This window comes from Mustelus asterias, chromosome 18 (assembly GCF_964213995.1).
Source record: "Mustelus asterias chromosome 18, sMusAst1.hap1.1, whole genome shotgun sequence".
NCBI lineage: Eukaryota > Metazoa > Chordata > Chondrichthyes > Carcharhiniformes > Triakidae > Mustelus > Mustelus asterias.
The window spans coordinates 67,942,611-67,963,226 of NC_135818.1; the positions used below are offsets into that span (position 1 = coordinate 67,942,611).

At 43.5% G+C, this 20,616-nt stretch overlaps 1 protein-coding gene across 1 annotated transcript in view; it reads left to right on the plus strand.

The window, feature by feature from the left end:
* Positions 1 to 13,543: 13,543 nt before the first annotated feature.
* Positions 13,544 to 20,616, plus strand: part of rhoj (ras homolog family member J) — a 53,363-nt gene continuing 46,290 nt past the window's right edge. The window contains exon 1 of the mRNA XM_078234239.1: positions 13,544 to 13,953. Coding sequence (XP_078090365.1) covers positions 13,782 to 13,953 — 172 coding nt within the window. The 5' untranslated portion in view covers positions 13,544 to 13,781. The remainder of the gene's footprint in view (positions 13,954 to 20,616) is intronic.

The window sequence follows — 20,616 nt, forward strand, 5'->3', positions numbered from 1 at the left end:
TCCCACCGTTCACCCTATCTATGCCTTTCATAATTTTATACACCTCTATTAAGTCTCCCCTCATCCTCCGTCTTTCCAAGGAGAACAACCCCAGTTTCCCCAATCTCTCCTCATAACCAAGCCCCTCCATACCAGGCAACATCCTGGTAAACCTCCTCTGTACTCTCTCCAAAGCCTCCATGTCCTTCTGGTAGTGTGGCGACCAGAACTGGACGCAGTATTCCAAATGCGGCCGAACCAACGTTCTATACATCTGCAACATCAGACCCCAACTCTTATACTCTATGCCCCGTCCTATAAAGGCAAGCATGCCATATGCCTTCTTCACCACCTTCTCCACCTGTGACGTCACCTTCAAAGATCTGTGGACTTGCACACCCAGGTCCCTCTGCGTCTCTACACCCTTTATGGTTCTTCCATTTATCGTGTAGCTCCTCCCTACATTATTCCCACCAAAATGCATCACTTCGCATTTATCAGGATTGAACTCCATCTGCCATTTCCTTGCCCAAATTTCCAGCCTATCTATATCCTTCTGTAGCCTCTGACAATGTTCCTCACTATCTGCAAGTCCTGCCAGTTTTGTGTCGTCCGCAAACTTACTGATCACCCCAGTTACTCCTTCTTCCAGATCATTTATATAAATCACAAACAGCAGAGGTCCCAATACAGAGCCCTGTGGTACACCACTAGTCACAGGCCTCCAGCCGGAAAAAGACCCTTCCACTACCACCCTCTGTCTTCTGTGACCAAGCCAGTTCTCCACCCATCTAGCCACCTCCCCCTTTATCCCATGGGATCCAACCTTTTTCACTAGCCTACCATGAGGGACTTTGTCAAACGCTTTACTAAAGTCCATATAGACAACATCCACGGCCCTTCCTTCGTCAACCATTTTGGTCACTTCTTCAAAAAACACCACCAGGTTAGTGAGGCATGACCTCCCTCTCACAAAACCATGCTGACTATCGTTAATGAGTTTATTCCTTTCTAAATGCGCATACATCCTATCTCTAAGAATCTTCTCCAACAACTTCCCCACCACGGACGTCAAGCTCACCGGCCTATAATTACCCGGGTTATCCTTCCTACCCTTCTTAAATAACGGGACCACATTGGCTATCCTCCAATCCTCTGGGACCTCACCTGTGTCCAGTGACGAGACAAAGATTTGCGTCAGAGGCCCAACGATTTCACCTCTCGTCTCCCTGAGCAGCCTTGGATAGATTCCATCAGGCCCTGGGGATTTGTCAGTCTTTATATTCTCTAACAAACCTAACACTTCCTCCTTTGTAATGGAGATTTTCTCCAACGGTTCAACACTCCCCTCCGAGACACTCCCAGTCAACACATCCCTCTCCTTTGTGAATACCGACGCAAAGTATTCATTTAGGATCTCCCCTACTTCTTTGGGCTCCAAGCATAAGTCCCCACTTTTGTCCCTGAGAGGTCCGATTTTTTCCCTAACAACCCTTTTGTTCCTAACGTATGAATAAAATGCCTTGGGATTCTCCTTAATCCTGTCTGCCAAGAACATTTCGTGACCCCTTTTTGCTCTTCTAATTCCCCGTTTGAGTATTTTCCTACTTTCATTGTACTCCTCCAGAGCTCCCTCCGTTTTTAGCTGCTTGGACCTAACATACGCCTCTCTTTTCCTTTTGACCAGTCCCTCAATTTCCCTGGTTATCCACGGTTCTCTAATCCTACCCTTCCTATCCTTTTTTACAGGCACATGCTTGTCCTGTAGCCCTAACAACCGTTCCTTAAAAGACTGCCACATACCAGATGTGGATTTACCCTCAAACAGCCTCTCCCAATCAAGAGCTGCCAATTTCTGCCTGATCCCAATAAAGTTAGCCTTCCCCCAATCCAACACCTTACCCTTGGGACACCACTCATCCTTTTCCATCACTATCCTAAAGCTAACAGAATTGTGGTCACTATTTGCCACATGTTCCCAACCAAAACTTTGAAGACCTGACCGGGCTCATTCCCCAGTACCAGGTCCAGTATAGCCCCCTCTCTAGTCGGGCTGTCCACATATTGTTCCAATGAACCCTCCTGTACACATTTTACAAATTCCTCCCCATCCAGAGTCCCTGCCCTCAGCGATTTCCAGTCTATACCAGGGAAATTGAAGTCTCCCACTACAACAACCCTATATTTCCTGCACCTATCCAGTATCTCCTGACATATCCATTCTTCCACTTCCCTTGGGCTGTTGGGGGGCCTGTAGTACACCCCCAACATAGTGACTGCGCCTCGGTGTCTGGCCTTGCGCAACAATGCAAGGGGAACTCAGCTTATTGCAGATGTCCTCGGCTCCAGCCAGATGTATAAAGGTTCATTGTCACATTCATCTTCGCAGCCACTGGCAATGTGGTCCTTGCCCTCCTCTGGTATTGTAGGGGTGGCTGTGTCAGATGGCAGATTTTAAAGAGGCCATCTTACTGAAACATGGATGTCTTGCACACCATTCCATGCAAAGATTGAGGATGGAAAATGGCTCCCTGAACACTTCTGACAGATATAGGGGCAGATTTTCCCATTCCACCCGCCACAGGAATCATAGCAGGCGAGGGGCAGACCATGGAAAAGTCCCTTGAGCTCGGGTGGGCTTTTTCAGTTTTGTGGCGAGCGTGGTCATGGTCATGACCACCGCCCATGGTTTCCAGCTGAGCGCCCTTCTCGTCCTCCTTCTTCCAGGTGTTCTACATGGCCTTTGTTCATTGTCCAAGTCATGCTGCATTCCAAGAGGAATCCATTCTCTGTACAGTTTAACAACTTTAAATAAGACTAGAAGGCACCAAACAATTGTCTAATCATAGCAACAGGCAATAGAAATCAGTCCCCCAACTAACCTGTAAATTGTTAATGAACATCTACCTGCTCTAGATATTTCCAGCAGATATTCACTTTGCACACATTAACACCTGCCCGAATATAGTATCTAATAAATTTGTCCCCACAAGCACGCAAGTGCACTACGCACACCATTTTGAAACTCCAAGAGCACTTGCCGCCATCGAAATAAGAGTGCTAATGAGTCCAATTTCTTACCTTTTGGGTTTAATTTCTAAGGCTAGCCAATTAAGGATTTGCTGGGATTGGGAGCACTTAAATATGCGCTGATTTAATCATTCATAATATGTGGTGTAAGTCATGTGACTCAATGGGTGGTACCTATGCCTCTGACCTAGACGTCTCTGGTTCAAGCCCTACTTCAGAATTTGGTCAAACAGGTTAATAAACAATCTGCTAATCCTTCCGATATACCTGTGGTAGACAGTAAGCCATGATGTGGAGATGCCGGCGTTGGACTGGGGTGAACACTGTAAGAAGTCTCCCAACACCAGGTTAAAGTCCAACAGGTTTATTTGGTAGCAAATACCATAAGCTTTCGGAGCGCTGCTCCTTCGTCAGATGGAGTGGAAATGTGCTCTCAAACAGTGCACAGAATCTGGATTCTGTGCACTGTTTGAGAGCACATTTCCACTCCATCTGACGAAGGAGCAGCGCTCCGAAAGCTTATGGTATTTGCTACCAAATAAACCTGTTGGACTTTAACCTGGTGTTGTGAGACTTCTTACAGTAGACAGTAAGAGCAGGAAGGATGTAGGAATATTGTTATATATTGGAACGAGTAGGTGAATTAATACAAATCTATCAGTCAAACCTTCATTTTTAAAAATTGAGTTGTGTGCGATGTAATTTTAGAATAATGTGAACTGTAACAACTACAAGTGTAACATTGAGCAACACTGGAACAAATAAATCGTGTGTGTAACTATCGTTAACTGGGAAGAAGCATGTAGTGGTAACCATTCTATTGTTGTCAAAAATGATTTAATATGTAAGAATATGAAGAATAAATCTACATAAACTTTAATCAGTGTTTCGATACTAAAGCTTTATCAGGCATTTCAACTCCCCTTCTACTGAATAACAGTCTTCCTTGTCGCAAATTGCTCTGCTTTACAGAGCAGCATCTGAAGATTACCGTGTTTAAGACTATTGGCTTTCTTTTTCTTCAGACACTATCATCAATGAAGAGTTGGGACTCCTACACAAATTAAACAAAGGAAAGATAATGTTAAGTAAAATCAGTGATGCTGGAAATTCTCAGCAGGTCAGGCAGTATCTGTTAAGGCTGCAGATCTTTCATCAGAACCCAGAAGAAAGATAATGTTATCCTTTTGATCTATCTATCCTTTATCCATCTTATCTTTTACAAAACAAATCGATGAGGGTAGTTTGTTTGATGTAGGCCACATGGGGTTTTGCAAAGCTTTTGACAAGTTCCTACATGAGAGACTGGTCAGCAAAGTAAGAGCCCATGCAACCAAGGGCAAATTGAATCCAAAATTGGTTCAGTAGCGGGAAACAAAGAATTGATTGGTATTTTTGTTACTGGAAAGTTGTTTCCAATGAGATTCCAAAAGCAATCAGTACAAAGTCCTTGCTTGTTGTGGTATGTATCAATGAATAGGAAGTAGGGGGGTCAAAAGGCGAGCTGATCTATGCGCTGACAGGTCGGACTATACAGTGGCCTGCTCAGTGCTATTCGGCCGGCCTCCCAGGCAGGTGTAGTCCCCGCCCCCTGATTTTCAGAGGGAATCCCATTAGGGCACTCTGTGATGCATAGAGTGTCAGAGATTCGCTCTGGAAATCACGCTAAAAAAATCAGTGGGAGTTACTCCCGTTTTCATGTGAATTGGGGACTTAGAATTTTTTGGGGAGAATCCCAGCCTTGGCCACTACATTGCAGGATGTGGTCATGCTTGAGAGGGTACAGAGGAGATTTACAAAGATGTTGCCAGGAATTGAGGACCTTAACTATGAAGAAAGGTTGGATTAGTCTAGAATTGTTTCTTTTAGAACAAAGCAAGCTGGGGAGAAATTTAACTGAGATGTAAAAAATCATGAGGAGCCAAGATAGAGTGGATAAGAAGGATCTATTTCCCAAAGTAGAAAGGCTAATAACCAGGTGAATTGATTTAATATAATTGACAGAATTAGAGTGGGGTTTGTCTACTCGTTGGATGGTGGGGGTCTGGAATTCTCTGGCTGAGAAGGTGATAGAAGCAAAAAATGTCATTGCATTTAAAAAGTATTTGAATATACATTTGGCATACTCCAACTATAGAGTTAGCGACCAAGATCTGGAAAGTGGATTAGACCAGGTAACATAATGGACTGAATGGTCTCCTCCTGTCCCATATAATTTTCTGTGTTTATAATGGTGAGAGTACTTACCAATATTTCCTCTGTGTAAATAAAATGATTACGTACAGTAAGAACCACTGTTTGGATTTGGCATATGTTCACACTAAATCTGTTTTATTAAGTGTTCCTTCTCTTTTTAAACCATCTGATGCATTAGATAAATTAGCCTTTTGGTGTAACTTCATCTTTGTCAAGTGCATGCATTTGATTTTTATATGAAGTATCATCTAACGATTGTTGAAGAGTCTCCAATAAAAGTGGTTCCCTGGGCTCCACTACAAATTCAATCAAAAGATTATCTCCTTCAGGCATGAGATCTTAGGGAATAATTATGGGGCGCTATATTTGAAAGTCCTCTGTCTACTCCACGGAAATAAAAATTGAGAGAGTTGTAAAACATGAAAATCCAGTTAATTATTTTGGACTCTTACAGAGGTTTCATCCTGGGTCTTCTTAGAATTTCATAGAATCCCTACAGTGCAGAAGGAGGTCATTCAGCCCATCGAGTCTGCACTAACAACAATCCGCCCAAGCTCTGTCCTCATAATCTCACGTTTTTACCCTGCTTGTCCCCCTGACACTAAGCAGCAATTTACTATGGCCAATCCACCTAACCCATACATCTTTGGAGTGTGGGAGGAAACTTGAGCACCCGGAGGAAGCCCACACAGACACGGGGAGAACGTGTAGACTCTGCACAGACAGTGACCCAAGGCCAGAATTGAACCCGGGTCCCTGGTGCTGTGAGGCAGCAGTGGTAACCACTGTGCCACCATGCTGCTCATTAAAGCCTTTCATTGTTGTTGACCTAGATTGTCACTTAGTTGATAATAGACGTAGCATCAGAAGAAATGTTTTCATCTGGGTCATTCTGAGAACACGTCACTGATCTCTCATGAGCATAATCAACTTCAACATTGTGAATTATGAAGTCAAACACCATTAAGTTGTTTACTTTGGGGTTTTATTCTACACATTTTTGCAAAATTGCCTACTATAAATACATTCGTAATTTTTCACTTTCTTACAACTTAGAGCACAAAATAATTCAATAATGCTTCAAGTAAAGAGGCTATAATCTGACACTCGGTACTTGGCTGGTCAAACATTCACCGTTTGGAACCAGGAAACAGGCATAGCAAACAAGTTTTAAAACTAAAGCTTTAGGAACATAGAAACATAGAAACTAGAAGGAGTAGGCCGTTCAGCCTTTTGAGCCTGATCTGCCATTCATTTTGATCATGGCTGATCATCAAATTCAATATCCTGATCTCCCCTTCCTCCCATTCCCTTTAGCCCCAAGAGCTATGTCTAATTTCTTCTTGCAATCACACAATGTTTTGGCCTTAACTACATTCTGTGGTCATGAATTCCACACATTCATCACCTTCTGGTTGAAGAAATTTCTCCTCACCTCAGTTCTAAAAGATTTACCCTTATCCTCAAACTATAGCCCCTAGTTCTGGACTCCCCACCTTTTATTTTATTCATTCATGGGACATGGGCATTGCTGGCTGGTCAGCACTTATTGCCCATCCCTAGTTGCCCTTGAGAAGGTGGTGGTGAGCTGCCTTCTTGAATCGCTGCAGTCCATGTGTTATGGGTTGACCCACAATGCTGTTAGGGAGGGAATTCCAGGATTTTGACTCAGCGACTGCGAAGGAATGGCGATATATTTCCAAGTCAGGATAGTAAGTGGTTTGGAGGGGAACTTGCAAGTGGTGGCGTTCCCATGTATCTGCTGCCCATGTCCTTCTAGGTGGAAGTGGTCGTAGATTTGGAAGGTGCTGTCTAAGGATCTTTGGTGAATTACTGCAGCGCATCTTGTAGATTGTACACACTGCTGCTACTGAACGTTGGTGGTGGAGGGAGTGGATGTTTGTAGATGTGGTGCCAATCAAGTGGGCTGCTTTGTCCTGGATGGTGTCAAGCTTCTTGAGTGTTGTTGGAGCTGCACCCATCCAGGCAAGTGGGGAACACTGGGAACAGTCTTTCTGAATCTATCCTGTCTAACCCTGTTAGAATTTTATAAGTTTATTTAATCCTTTACCCTTTGTCCAGCTAGTGACATGATTAAAAGCAAAATTTATTCAAATGATGTGGTGAATCTGAAATAGTGATAACTCATAATACCAAAGCAAAATACTCCAGATGCTGGAAATCTGAAATGGAAACAGAAAATGCTGGAAATATTCAGTAGGTCAGGCTGTGGAAAGAGAAAAAGAGTTAACATTTCAGGTCTGTGAGTTTTCACTGGAAAAATTGGGGATGTAGGTGTTGTGAAGAAGAACAAAAGTGTGGAATGCAGAAAGATTAATTGGTCCAAAGTTAAGGTACAAGGCTAAAGGAAGTGGTAAAGGGACAAGCAAAAACACAAAAGATGTGTCTAAAGTATGAACGACAGGATCCTGAATAGCTGGGGCCCGAAAGCACAACAGAAAATTAGGCAGAAACGAGAAAAAATCCAAACTAGCAAAACGTGACCCAAAATGAGAGTTATGAGTTAGAATCGTTGAACTCGATATTGATTCCATAGGGCTACCAAGTCCCCACTCGGGGACGATTCTCCCAAAAAACTTCTAAGTGTTGAATTTGTGTGAAAACTGGAGTAAATCATGCTGTTTTTTTTCCAGCGGGAGCTCAGAGAAGAATCTCCCACACTCTGTGCACTGTGCACTCCCCCAGCATGAATCACGAACAAAACCTGTGAGCGGGGTCTATTCCTGCTGGAGAGGCCAGCAGCATAGCACTGTGCAGGCCACTGTCAGTGCCGAGATCGTCACATGAATTAGCCCTGCACTGCAGGCCTCCCAATTGCTGGTCAACGATACCCCGCATCGCCAGCTCTCTCACCGCTCCATGGCCTGATCGCTGGCCCCCCAAGCATGCCCAGGCCCAGCCCCAACACCCCCTCCCCCCCCACCCCGCCTCGACCACTTCCCCACTTCCCATCCTCCCACAGGAGCCCCGATCTCACGATCAATACCCGCCCCCCCCCCCCCCACCCCCCCGCCACCCCTGACAACCCCGACCCACCCTCCATCCGCCTGGCAGGCCGAAGCCGCAACACCGCCCCCCCCCGCCCTCCCCACCCCGATGGCCAAGCCCAATGGCTGGCCTCCCTCCCTCTGCTACGATCCCAAAGTGCAGAGTGACAGCGGGACCCCCCACCGATTGCCCCCATTAGTCCCTGCCCCCATCAGGCCTGGCCCTCATTAGGCCATGCCCCCAGCAGGTCCCGCCCCCCCTCCCCCATGGCACTGCCTGATGGGATGCTGTAGGAAAGGGAAGAGTGTTGGAAGTGACAGAGTAGTGGACCAGGATGTCACAGAGGGAGCAAGCCCTTTGGACGGCTGGAAGCAGAGGGAAAGATGTGTTCAGTAGTGGGGGCAGAAATGGTGCACAATCCTTATATACAGGGGCTTATATGATGGAAGTTAAGGACAAGGAGAACCCTGTCATGTTTCTGAGATGAATGGGGATAGAGTGAGAGCAGAGGTAAGTGAAATAAATAAACATGGTCAAATGTGGTGTGTGTGTGCGTACGTGAAGATGCGAATTAGGAACAGGAATTGGCCGCTTGACCCCTTGAGCCTGCTCCACCATTCAGTAAGATCATGGCTGATCTGATTGTAACTTCAACCCCACGTTGCCATCTATCCCTGATAACCTTTCAGCCCTTTGTTAATCAAGAATTTATCCAGCTCTGCCCTAAAAATATTCAAAGGCTCTGTTTCCACTGTGTTTTGAGAGTTCCAGAGAGTTGTGTTATCAGAACAGATGCAAGGGACACAGAGAAACTAGGATAATGATGTATAGTCCTGCAGGAAGCATGGTGTCAAGAAGTGTAGTTGAGGTAGCTGTAAGAGTTAGTGGGCGCAAAGTAAACATTGATTGCCTATCCCCAGAAACAGAGGGAGAGAAGTCAAGGAAGGGAAGCAAAGAGTTGAAATAGATCTTGTGATGACAAAAGGGTGGAAGGTGGAAGCAAATTTGATTAAACTTTCCAGTTTAGTGCAAGAGCAGGGAATGGCACTGATATAGATTCCAGTAAAAGAGGTGAGCGGATGGGGGAATGAGTAGGGCTGAAACAAAAAAGATTCCACACATTCCACAAAAAGTCAGACCTAGCTGGAACCATGCAGATAGCATGATGGCTTGATAGCAACAATTATTATTTGGAGAAAATGAGTGAGGATGAAGGAGAAGTTGTTCAATGTGAGAACACGTTCAGCCAGGTAGTGGAGAGCGGTGGTGGATAGGGACTGGTTGGGTATCCTTTCAAGAAGCAGAGCGTTTTTGGATCAACCTGGCTGGGGATGGAGGTGTAGATGGAGATGTAAAGTTATTGAATATCCAAGAATTAAGATCAGGAAACAGTTAAAGTGACAGAGGGCATCAGAAGAATCACAGTTCTAAGTAGGAAGAGACTGGACAAGAGGAGAAAAGAAAGAATCAAGATAGGAAGAAGTCAGTTCAGCGGAGCAGGAGCAGGCTGAATCAATGGGTCTACCTGTCTCTGGATTAATAGATAATGTAATACTACCTGGGAACCTCCGTGTGGCCCAACCTATCCTCACCTCGCACTTTACTGTTCTACGTGTCCTTAGGCTTTAATTTTCAGCCACGTACATGAACCGAATATTAATGGAGCTGGAATTCAGTGAAGAGATTTTAAAAATTCTGGAATTTTAAAAGTTTTTAAAACATCAAAGTCACAGTTGAGTTCACAATCTAATGATTGATAGAGGCGTTGCCATAGAGAATGAAGCAGGGAACAGTTAACTGCCAGGCTTTTGTTCAAATTCGTCAGTTAACTATTCCCTGCTCCATTTTCCATGGTAATGCCTCTACCAATCAGAGTCCACTTGCCAACCAATCAGCACTCTCGTCTCATGCAGCATACATTGTTGTTCCCTTTGCTAATGGTAATCTTGCGATCTGATCTGATGAGTGCAAGACAAAAAGCTCCACAGCATGTCTCTTTATCACCAATACTCAAGTTTCATGCTATAAAATGATTAATCTCCACTCACTACATAGCAGATGAAAGAACTTACAAAGATTCATAGCTAACTAAGGAAATCAGATTCAAAATGAGTAAACACGTCAGATTTTCACATTTCAGTAATTAGAGCATGGGGAGAGGGAAGTAATTGTACAGTATATCATGCCTGATTTTTGTATGAAATAATCCAAAATCTAAAGGTCCTAAAATAAGAACTTATATAAAAATTATGCATGCTAAATGTGCAGGTTAAGTGGACTATGCTAAATTGCTCCTTTGTGTCCCTAGATGTGTAGGTTAGGGGGATTAGTGAGATAAATGGGTGGGGTTACAGGGATAGGGTGGGCCTTTCTGTCAGAGAGCTGGTACAGACTCGATGGACTGATTGGCCTCTTTCCATGGAGGGATTCTATGATTCTATTCTATGATTCTATAGTCGGAATTTTACCAGCATGTCTGTCCCAAATCCGGGGGCGGGTGAGGCTCGGAGAACGGCATTCTCCGTTGGCCTCGGGCTGGATCGTACGATCCTCAGACAGACGTGTTGGTAAAATTCCGCCCTATGTGTCAAGCATATATAATGGCTGTATTTCCCCAGTGCACTTGTGATTGCAGGCGCTACACTAATGCAATATATTAGATTAAGGGAAAGGCACACTTCTCTTTAATGTTTATTAAGATTTATTTTAAAGGTATTGACCTGTATGAATTAAGTTTGAAAGACATAATGTTCTTTTTCAATAGTCCATTAAGTCACCATCAACTCCAAGGTTATATGGCACAGTGGTTAGCACTGCTGCTTTACAGCACCAGGGACTGGGGTTTGATTCCTGGCTTGGATCACTATCTGTGCAGTCTCCATGTTCTTCCCATGTCTGCATGGGTTTCCTCCGGGAGCTGCTGTTTCCGAAAGACGTGGTGGTTAGATGCATTGGCTATGCTAAATTCTCCTTCAGTGTACCCGAACAGGCGTCAGAGTGTGGCGGCTTGGGGATTTTCACAGTAACTTCATTTCAGTGTTAATGTAAGCCTACTTGTGACACTAAAAAACTTACGGCATGCCTTTATATGTTGATGTTAGGAGAGAAATCTGAGGAATCAAATAGATCTGTGGTCATTTTCAGCAGCTTAGAAATGCACATTCCATCGTCATTTCAGAAGTTATGTTCTCATTAAATGTCTTCAGTAATTGTTGATTTCTCTTACACTGCTTTTCCTCACCATGACAAAAATGCGCTTTTACTTTTAATTGAGAATGTCTGTGGGGTGATTGAAATTTGGTCCTTTTGCAACACAAGCTCCCAGAGAATTTAAGCAAATTTGAAAATAAAAAATACCCTATCTCCAGGAATTACTTGGCTATGTAATCTAGAACACACCCAATGGATATGGGTTTATATATTTGATTACCATAACATGGAAGGAAAATGAGTGATACCCCCCTTCCTTCCACAACACTGTGTCTATACTCAATGGAGTTTAGAAGGATGATGGGGATCTCATTGAAACTTACAGAATACTGAAAGACCTGTATAGAGTAAACGTGGGGAAGATGTTTCAATTAGCAGGGGAGACTAGGATCTGAGGCCACAGCCTCAGAATAGAACCGAGCTGAGGAGGAACTTCTCAGTCAGAGGATGGTGAATCTGTGGAGTTCATTGCCACAGAAGGCTGTGGAGGCCAGGTCATTGAGTGTATTTAAGACAGAGATAGAAAGGTCCTTGATTGGTAAGGGGATCAAAGGTTATGGGGAAAAGGCGGGAGAATGGGGTTGAGAAAATTATCAGTCACGATGAATGGTAGAGCAGACTTGATGGGCTGAATGGCTTAACTCTGCTCCTATATCTTATGGTCTAACACGCTTTAGCACATATTCCCTTGGGGAAATAGTTTAAACATAAGCCAAAGCCAACCATGTTTGCACCTAAACCTGTTTCTTGGATTAAGATTTAAACAACATATCGGGTTCCACAGGAATGATTGGAATATTTGATTTCCGCCACAATTTCCCACAGTTAAAATAATATATTGCCCAGATTCCTGATTCTGTTTTGGGGCAGCAGATGTGGGGAAGGGGGTTGATGGCATTAGTTGCCTACACGAGGAAGATATCATCCTTTAAGGTCTCTCTATTTTGTCTGTGTGTGTGTGTTCTACTCTTAAGATAAATATTTACACGCCAGAGCAAGTTCCACTGCCATTGAATACAGTATCACAGGAAACAGCAGTCCGGAAAACATACACTGAACCATTTTCAATGGCATAACCGCTGTGTCTTTTATTTTAACGAAAAGAAGAGGTCGAAATCGAATAATTTATGTATGATTTCTGGGAGACACATGTGAGAGGTGACAATGGATCTTCAAAAGACAGGCAAACAAAGAATACATTTTAAAGATTTATTCATAAGTAAATATATATTCTATATGACTCTAAGACAATTCACCATTATTTGTCTAAAAAACGTGGAAAACGGAAACTTACAAAGCTGCTTTAGTGTATAGGTTACAACTCCAATTTTAGATTGCCTTCTGTTTCAGAAAGACTGCAAGTTTCGAAGCAGCCTTGGCTCGAGACTTTTCAGAGTTCAAATTTTAAAAAGTTTGTTTCTACTTGATATTTATATATATATATATTTAAATACACATGGGTCCCCTTCAATTAAGATACCAAAATGTACAACAAAGTGCAACGGGCAAACGTTAACTAATAGACGATGTATAAAAATTGTCCTTTTGCATTGTAGACAAGATAATGAACAAAGGAAGTTCATGAGTCAAGACTTTTCCTAACAATGTTTTGGCCTTCGGGAGGCCGGAGAACCAGCAATCCCATCGTGGTGGTAATAGACCTCCACTTAAATCACTAAATCTGAGTTAGTTAGCAATTGCACCAACATAAGATTGTCACAAATTTTCGTATTCCAACTCACAAATATTTGTCTCGGGGAACTAGTCAGATTCTGCATCTAAATCACACTCATCAATCCCCTGAGGAATCCAAATTACAAAATTGCATATTGCTTTACAGTCTTTCCCTTAACTGTAGACATTTATCTGTTCACTCCCATGTTGTGCACATGAACTATCAGATTACACCCAGGGCCAATTTGAAATGAAGCCCGCATTCCAGCACCATCGAATTTTTTAAAAAAAGTCCAGTCGCTGAAGATCCTTGCGTTTTAAAAAAAGAAAATAGAAAGAGAGGGTTGGGTACTTTTGCAATTCGTTGTATTTTTAAAAATAAGCCTACACACACGCACTGGAAGGAAGCAGACGCTCTTGGGATTTAAACTAAAGATCCTGGCGCAGTTCCGTGACACACACACATACAGAGCTCCCATTGTATTAGCTGCCGCTTTGCACATCTCCTAATTTGGATTTACCGGGAAACTCATTTCCTGAGGCTGGAGAGGGAGTGCGGGGAGGCTGGGAGAAGTGGGGCAGGGACCGGCCACAGACAGAGAGTCCAGCAGACAGACAGAGGCAGAGACACACAGAGAGAGAGCGGGGCCGTTCCAGATGGCCAGGAGCTAGCGCTGAGGACGATGCCTGGGAAAGAGCAGCAGCAGCGGCCGCCAGCCCAGCAGCAGCACCGGGACATGTTGAAGTGTGTGGTGGTGGGAGACGGAGCGGTGGGGAAGACCTGTCTGCTCATGAGTTACGCCAACGACGCCTTCCCCGAAGAGTATGTGCCCACAGTCTTCGACCACTATGCAGGTGAGTGTGTGTGTGTGAGAGAGAGAGAGAGACCCTTCAGGCCTTGGGCTGCACACTGACCTCCAGCCGGGTTAAATCCCCCCCACTCCTGTTACCTGTTTAGGCCGAGATTAGTTTCCCCCTTTCCCCGGGATAAAGGGTTGGGATTGTAGGCAAGGAGTTCCCCCTTGGTTAGCACTGGCTGCACAGGGGAGGGGAAGGGGGGGTTTCACTGAGCACTGTGTTAAGGCTACATGCAATGGGTGGCAGCTTTTTCCTGTAAATAAAATGATCTCAGACTCGAAGAATCCGAGGATGCAATAAAGCGAAGCTGCAGTTTCCGCGGCCAAAAAAGAGGGGAGGGGAGGGGAGGGGGGGACAGAAGAAACTCCTTGAAACTTACTCATGTGGCTCAGTTAGTTACATCTGGGTGAGTCGAATTGTACACACTCCTCCCCCTCACCCAAGTTTCAACTCGGGAACTTGGGAGGTGGCAAGTGATCACACCACATCATGAACGAGTTATGGGACCCTTTCCCATAACATTTATCTGTGATTATGTGGGATTTGCTGATGTGTTGTTGGAACTGAACTTCAGCGCCTAAAGCTGATGGGTTGGTTTAAACTGAGCATAACTAAACTAACGCCTGCCATTAGATTTTTCAAACAGTATCAATTGATTCTGAACCAATATTTTATTTACGTTAATCTTCACTCTTTATATGTCTTTCCACTGCAAGTTTTAATGATCTTCGAATCTACTGCTCTTAATCCAACATACATTTTTGGTGTCAAATTGTTCATTTGTTACATCATTTATATTGCTTCATTTGAAACACACCATAATTTGAGGCCAGGAAGAGATCAGCCATGATCTGATTCGAGGGCAGAGCAGGCACCTTGGGCTGAACTGCCTACTTCTGATCTTAATTCCTATGTTCCTACAATTCAAATTTGTTTAGAAGAAACTTCAAATTATTAAGAGTGGACTATATCATCTAACATTCGTGTCCCAGTTCTTAAACAATATCTGTCTGCTTTTAGGCCCGTTAACTCCTTAGAGTTAAAGTGGTAGTCACCCGAGTACATGTTTACTTGATGTTCCATCCTCCACATTTGCATTGTTCACTTGTTTCCCAGTTCTGATCACATTCAAAATGTTCCATCTTCAGTGGCACAGCCTCACAGTGCCAGGGACCAGGTTCAATTCCGTCCTTGGGTGACAGTCTGTATGGAGTTTGTATGTTTTCTGTGTCTGCGTGGGTTTCCTCCGGGTGCTCTGGTTTCCTCACACAGCTGTGCGGGTTAGGTGGATTGGCCATGCTAAATTACCCCTTAGTGTCAGGGGAATTAGCAGGTAAATATGTGGGCTTACAGGGATAGGAGTTGGGTGGGATTGTTGTCAGTGCAGGCTCGATGGGCCAAATGGCCTCCTGCACTGTAGGGATTTTGTGACATGCTGACGGACCTAATTTACATTTCCAGTTTTCCCGCTTAATTTATAAATATTACATCTTTCAGCATATGAGAGAACACTAACCAGAAAACTCTGTTATGGAAGTTACTGTGACCAGCACAATTTCTCAGTGATGTTTTTGCCCAGAATATCTACCCCATCCTGTCAGTGAGAATAGAGAATAATTGTGAAGTTTACCAACTGCCATAAATAATGGACAAATCTTAACGGGATGGATACTTGGACGATAACTTTGTCTCAATGGTAGCATTCTTACCTCTGAGTCAGAGGTCACGGGTTAAAGTGCCACTGCAGAGATTTAAGTACATAATCTAGGCTGATACTTCAGCAGAGCAATGAGGGAGGATTGTACTGTCAGTGATGCCAGCATTCAAATGAGAATTAAAATCAAACGAGCATGAAAGATCCCATGGCATTATTTGAGGAGCAGGGGAGTTCTCCCAATGCCCTAAGCCAAAATTTTATCCGTCAACAAAAATTGCATAAAGTTATTTGCTCATTATCCCATGGTTAAAGTGCCAAAGCGAGACATTTATCCAATTGAATCTGTGCTGGTTCTCGGAGAGCAATCCAGCTAGTCCCACGTTGCCCTTCTTTTCCCCAAACCCTTGAAAGTTTTTCTTTTCAAGTACTTAACTAATTCGACGCCGTGATTAAATCAGTCTCCACCATCCTTTCAGACAGTGCATTCCAAATCATCACCCCAGTTGCCGTGTAAACATGTTTTTTCTCGTGTCACCTTTCGTTCTTTTGCAGCAATTCTGTGCGCTCTGGCTTGCGGCCCTTCCACCAAGAGGAACAGCTTGCTCTGTCTAGACAGCCCACACCTCATTATTTTGGTGCACCTGTATCCAATCTCTTCTCAACCTTCTCTGTTTTGAGGGGATCAACCCCGATGGGGCACTTGCTGTGCACAAATTGGCTTTATCACGTTTCCCTACATTTCAAAAGTACTTCATTAACGATGCAGTGATTTGGGACACCCTGAAGCCATGAAGTGCACAAATTCCTGCTTTGTTGCTGACTGGACACACATTTATGGACTCAGTCTGGTGGCCAGTGGACTAGTTCTGGTGGTCCCACCCGGCAATCTTCAAGAGGAGGAAAAAGGCGCAATTGCTTCAGCAAATAACTTTTTAAAATAATTGATTTATAGTAATTCGTTATTTTACTCTATGCATCATGCTACAAGGAATTTTTATTGTCCAGTCCTGTATTTTTAAAAGAGAATATTTCAGTAGATTGCTCATCCCAATGTATGATACAGCCCCAAGGCTATTTTCATCAAGATCTATCTGGGCGGCACAGTGGTTAGCACTGCTGCCCCACAACGCCAGGGACCCAGGTTCGATTCCTGGCTTGGGTCACTGTCTGTACAGAGTCTACAGATTCTCCCCGTGGTCTGCATGAGTTTCCTCCGGGTGCTTCGGTTTCCTCCCACAGTCCAAAAGATGTGTTGGTTAGGTGCATTGGCCGAGCTAAATTCTCCCTCAGTGTAACCTGAACACTGGAGTGTGGTGTCTAGGAGATTTTCACAGTAGCTTTATTGCAGTATTAATGTAATGTAGTGTTAAGCCTACTTCTGGCCTTAATAAATAAGCTCAAACTTAAACTGTAGTAGTTTGGAGATTTTAAGTTTGGGGACACTAGCAATCTACTTTATGCTACATTGACATAGATTTCTGTGTGCAATTTAATGAATTTCCTGAAGTTCTTAATGCTACCTTCAATTACTTTTTAATTCAACGTTTGTCTTTTTCCAACCCCTTTCCTCTGAAGTATTGACTCCCTGTTAGAGTATAGTTACAAGTCGCAATATTCCTGTTGCTGTCTGTGCCACTTTCAAATTAAGAAGTCTAACAACACCAGGTTAAAGTCCAACAGGTTTATTTGGTAGAAAACGCCACTAGCTTTCGGAGCATGCTGCTCCTCCGACCTCCCACTCCACCTGACGAAGGAGCAGCACGCTCCGAAAGCTAGTGGCGTTTGTTACCAAAGCAACCTGTTGGACTTTAACCTGGTGTTGTTAGACTTCTTACTGTGTTTACCCCGGTCCAACGCCGGCATCTCCACATCATGACCACTTTCAAATAACCGTTCTTCATTTGTGATTTCACTTGAGGTTGTGTCAGTGGCATTTGACATCAGCCACGTCTAACTTTCACAAGCATCGACTTGCAATGGTGCTCTCCAGATAGTAATCAGGAGCAGTAATCCTGGATGAAACACTCCTTCCTAACTTGGGGCTCCTTCAACCAGTTGTAATGCCCCTGATTTGATTTGTCCTATTGTTGTACTTGTATTTTCCCCAAATCTGGGGCTGTCAGAAGAACTGTAACTTGGAGCTGTAGGTGGTACTAATTCTATTATTTTCAATTAGTCAGCAACATTTGGCAGGTTGTGATTATGCCAGCAAGTCTCCTTCCATTGGCTGCTGGATCCAGTTATGTTCCTGAAGCCTTTGCAAAGCTCGCTCCAAATTATGACATTGCTGACAGATGTGAAAGATAGCCTCGGACCCAAACTCATGGTTAAATAGCTGTAAAGCTGGCAATCATGTGAGTTTTTAAAAAACATTAAAAAGTGGAAATCAAAGTTTAGTTTAACCTTGTCCCTTGTGCATGCGTCTAATTTGAGGAAAAGAAACAAAAGATACAGGATGTGCTGATCGAGGGTTGGGTTCACTGCAAAATACAATAAGCTTTTGTTCTTGAAATGACATCAGATTTTATTGGGTGGGGCAACGTTTGGTGTTGTCGTTTCTGATTTGACCTTGTGTTAACATTTGGTTTTGTTTTTAACTGTACAAGTGAACTGTAAATCTTTAATTGGGAAAAGGAAAGGTTGGGCTTTTTTTTATGAAGAACCCTCAGTGGATACAGCTATTCTTATCTTAAGGTGGACCATATATATGAAGGCGGCACAGTGGTTAGCACTACTGCCTCACAGCACTAGGGTTCAACTTCTGGCTTGGGTCACTGTCTGTGCGGAGTCTGCACGTTCTATCCATGTCCATGTGGGTTTCCCCCGGGTGCTCCGGTTTCCCCTCTCAGTGCGAAAGACATACTGGTCAGGTGCATTGACCATGCTAAATTTTCCCTCAGTGAACCCGAACAGGCGCCGGAGTGTGGCGACTAAGAGATTTTTCACAGTAACTTCATTGCAGTGTGAATTTAAGCCTACTTGTGACACTAATAAATAATAAAATAAAATATGAAAAATAACGCACAGTAGTGTACGGTAGGCACACAACTTGCCATCTAGTATTTTATCATTGTCTTATTAATTCTGTAAAGTGTTGCTACTTGGAACGCACCACCGAACATATTATGGTTCTATGGAAACATTTTCTGTTACTTTGCACTGGTGGAAATGTTACAGGAGTTACCATATGGCAGGTTCCACTTGTGCTATGTGATTTGAATGGAATTGATCTGTAACTTATTTAACTGACTGGTTTCCATGTGTTAAAGTCATCTGCCTGCTAATGCAAAGCTGTAAGGCCACTGGCCTTTGGTTTCTGGGTTTTCCTGTTGCATTTTAGGTTATATGTGTTTCATACTAACAAAACTATTAAGCAATCCAATTTCAACACGTGCCTGTAGACTGTTGTAAGAAATATGATGTGTAAATAGAAGGGTATCCAGCTTTGGGTGCAGTATACAGTTTGTATTCTACAGATGTTGCATGTTAAATTTGTCAAGAATAGCTGGTTCCTTATTTTAATTCCCTTTGGAGTGCACATATTAGATTTGCATTCCATTACAGTGAAGCAGGCTGTTTATAGTATAATCTCAATTGGTTATAATCCAACGCCTATAATAAATCACTGCGTTAGTGAAAATGGAACATTTAATTTACACAACCAACATACTATATATTCTTTCAGAAACTACTGTTTAAATGGTATGTTAATACAGTGGTATTTTGACCTATTTTACAGTAACCCACTGTACAGCTATTATGAAAGTGGTATTGTTAAATGTCTTCAGAAATGAGTTAGCCAATCAATTGCTCATTCTTCTACTTCTGGGAGTCAAAGTAATAATACCAGGACAAAGTAGCAGTTCAGACTCTACTGTTGATATGCTATAGCTAGTTTCTCACTGCCGTACAAATACACTAAGTCTATTGTGGAGCTTCTCAAAAGTGAGAGCAAAAATCCTAAAACACTGCTTCTGCAGACAGTATCATAGTACTGTTCTAATCAAGCTCAGCAATTTCACCCCAATGAGTAGCTGAACAATGCAGCCTAGGATAGTCCAATGTTCAATCAATAGCACAGATTTCACTAATCCCAGCCAAGGCATTAGTACACTGCTACAATCAGCATCATTGTCCTGGGGTTGGGGAAGGGAAAAAAAACATACAGGTAGGATTCCTGTTCCTGGGATTGAATGATTAAAAGTTGAACATGAAGACAGTCAACCTTGGCTGTAATGACGCCTGGCGTCAGATAATCTAATGCCTTTCGCAGTACAAACTAATCGGGAGTGGAAAGGGTATCCGAGGGTGATTGAACTGTTCACCAGCAAGCTGTCACTGGTATAAGGAGAGGAAAGGGTGGGAGCAGTGCAAAAGAGTGGAATAAAAGATATACTGCAATGTGAGCTGTGCGTATGTCATGGTACTTTGCTTGACTGACCTCATTTGTGTGGTGTAGCTGGAAGTTGAGTACAAGATGAGGCAACGCAGTTACTGCTGTGATATTTAATTATGTTTCCTTAACTTAAATGCTGACTTGGCAAAATGGGCCTGTGGGCCAGATTCTATTTCACAAGATGTTCTTTTGCTATTGTAATACATTGCTGTGTCAGTTTTCTTATACTGCATTCTATTGACATAGAAAAAACATAGACATAGAAACACTCTGTGCAGCTGAAGGCCATTCAGCCCATCGGGTCTGCACGGACTATAATCCCATCCAGGTCCCATCCCCATAACCCCACATATTTACCCCACTAATCCCCCTAACCTACGCATCCTGAGGCACTAAGGGGCAATTTAGCATGGACAATGCACCTAACCCACACATCTTTGGACTGTGGGAGGAAACCGGAATACCCGGAGGAAACCCACGCAGACAAGGGGAGAATGTGCAAACTCCACACAGACAGTGACCCAAGCCGGGAATCTAACCTGGGTCCGTGGAGCTGTGAGGCAGCAGTACTAACCACTGTGCCACCCAGCATGGACCTTGAGGATCT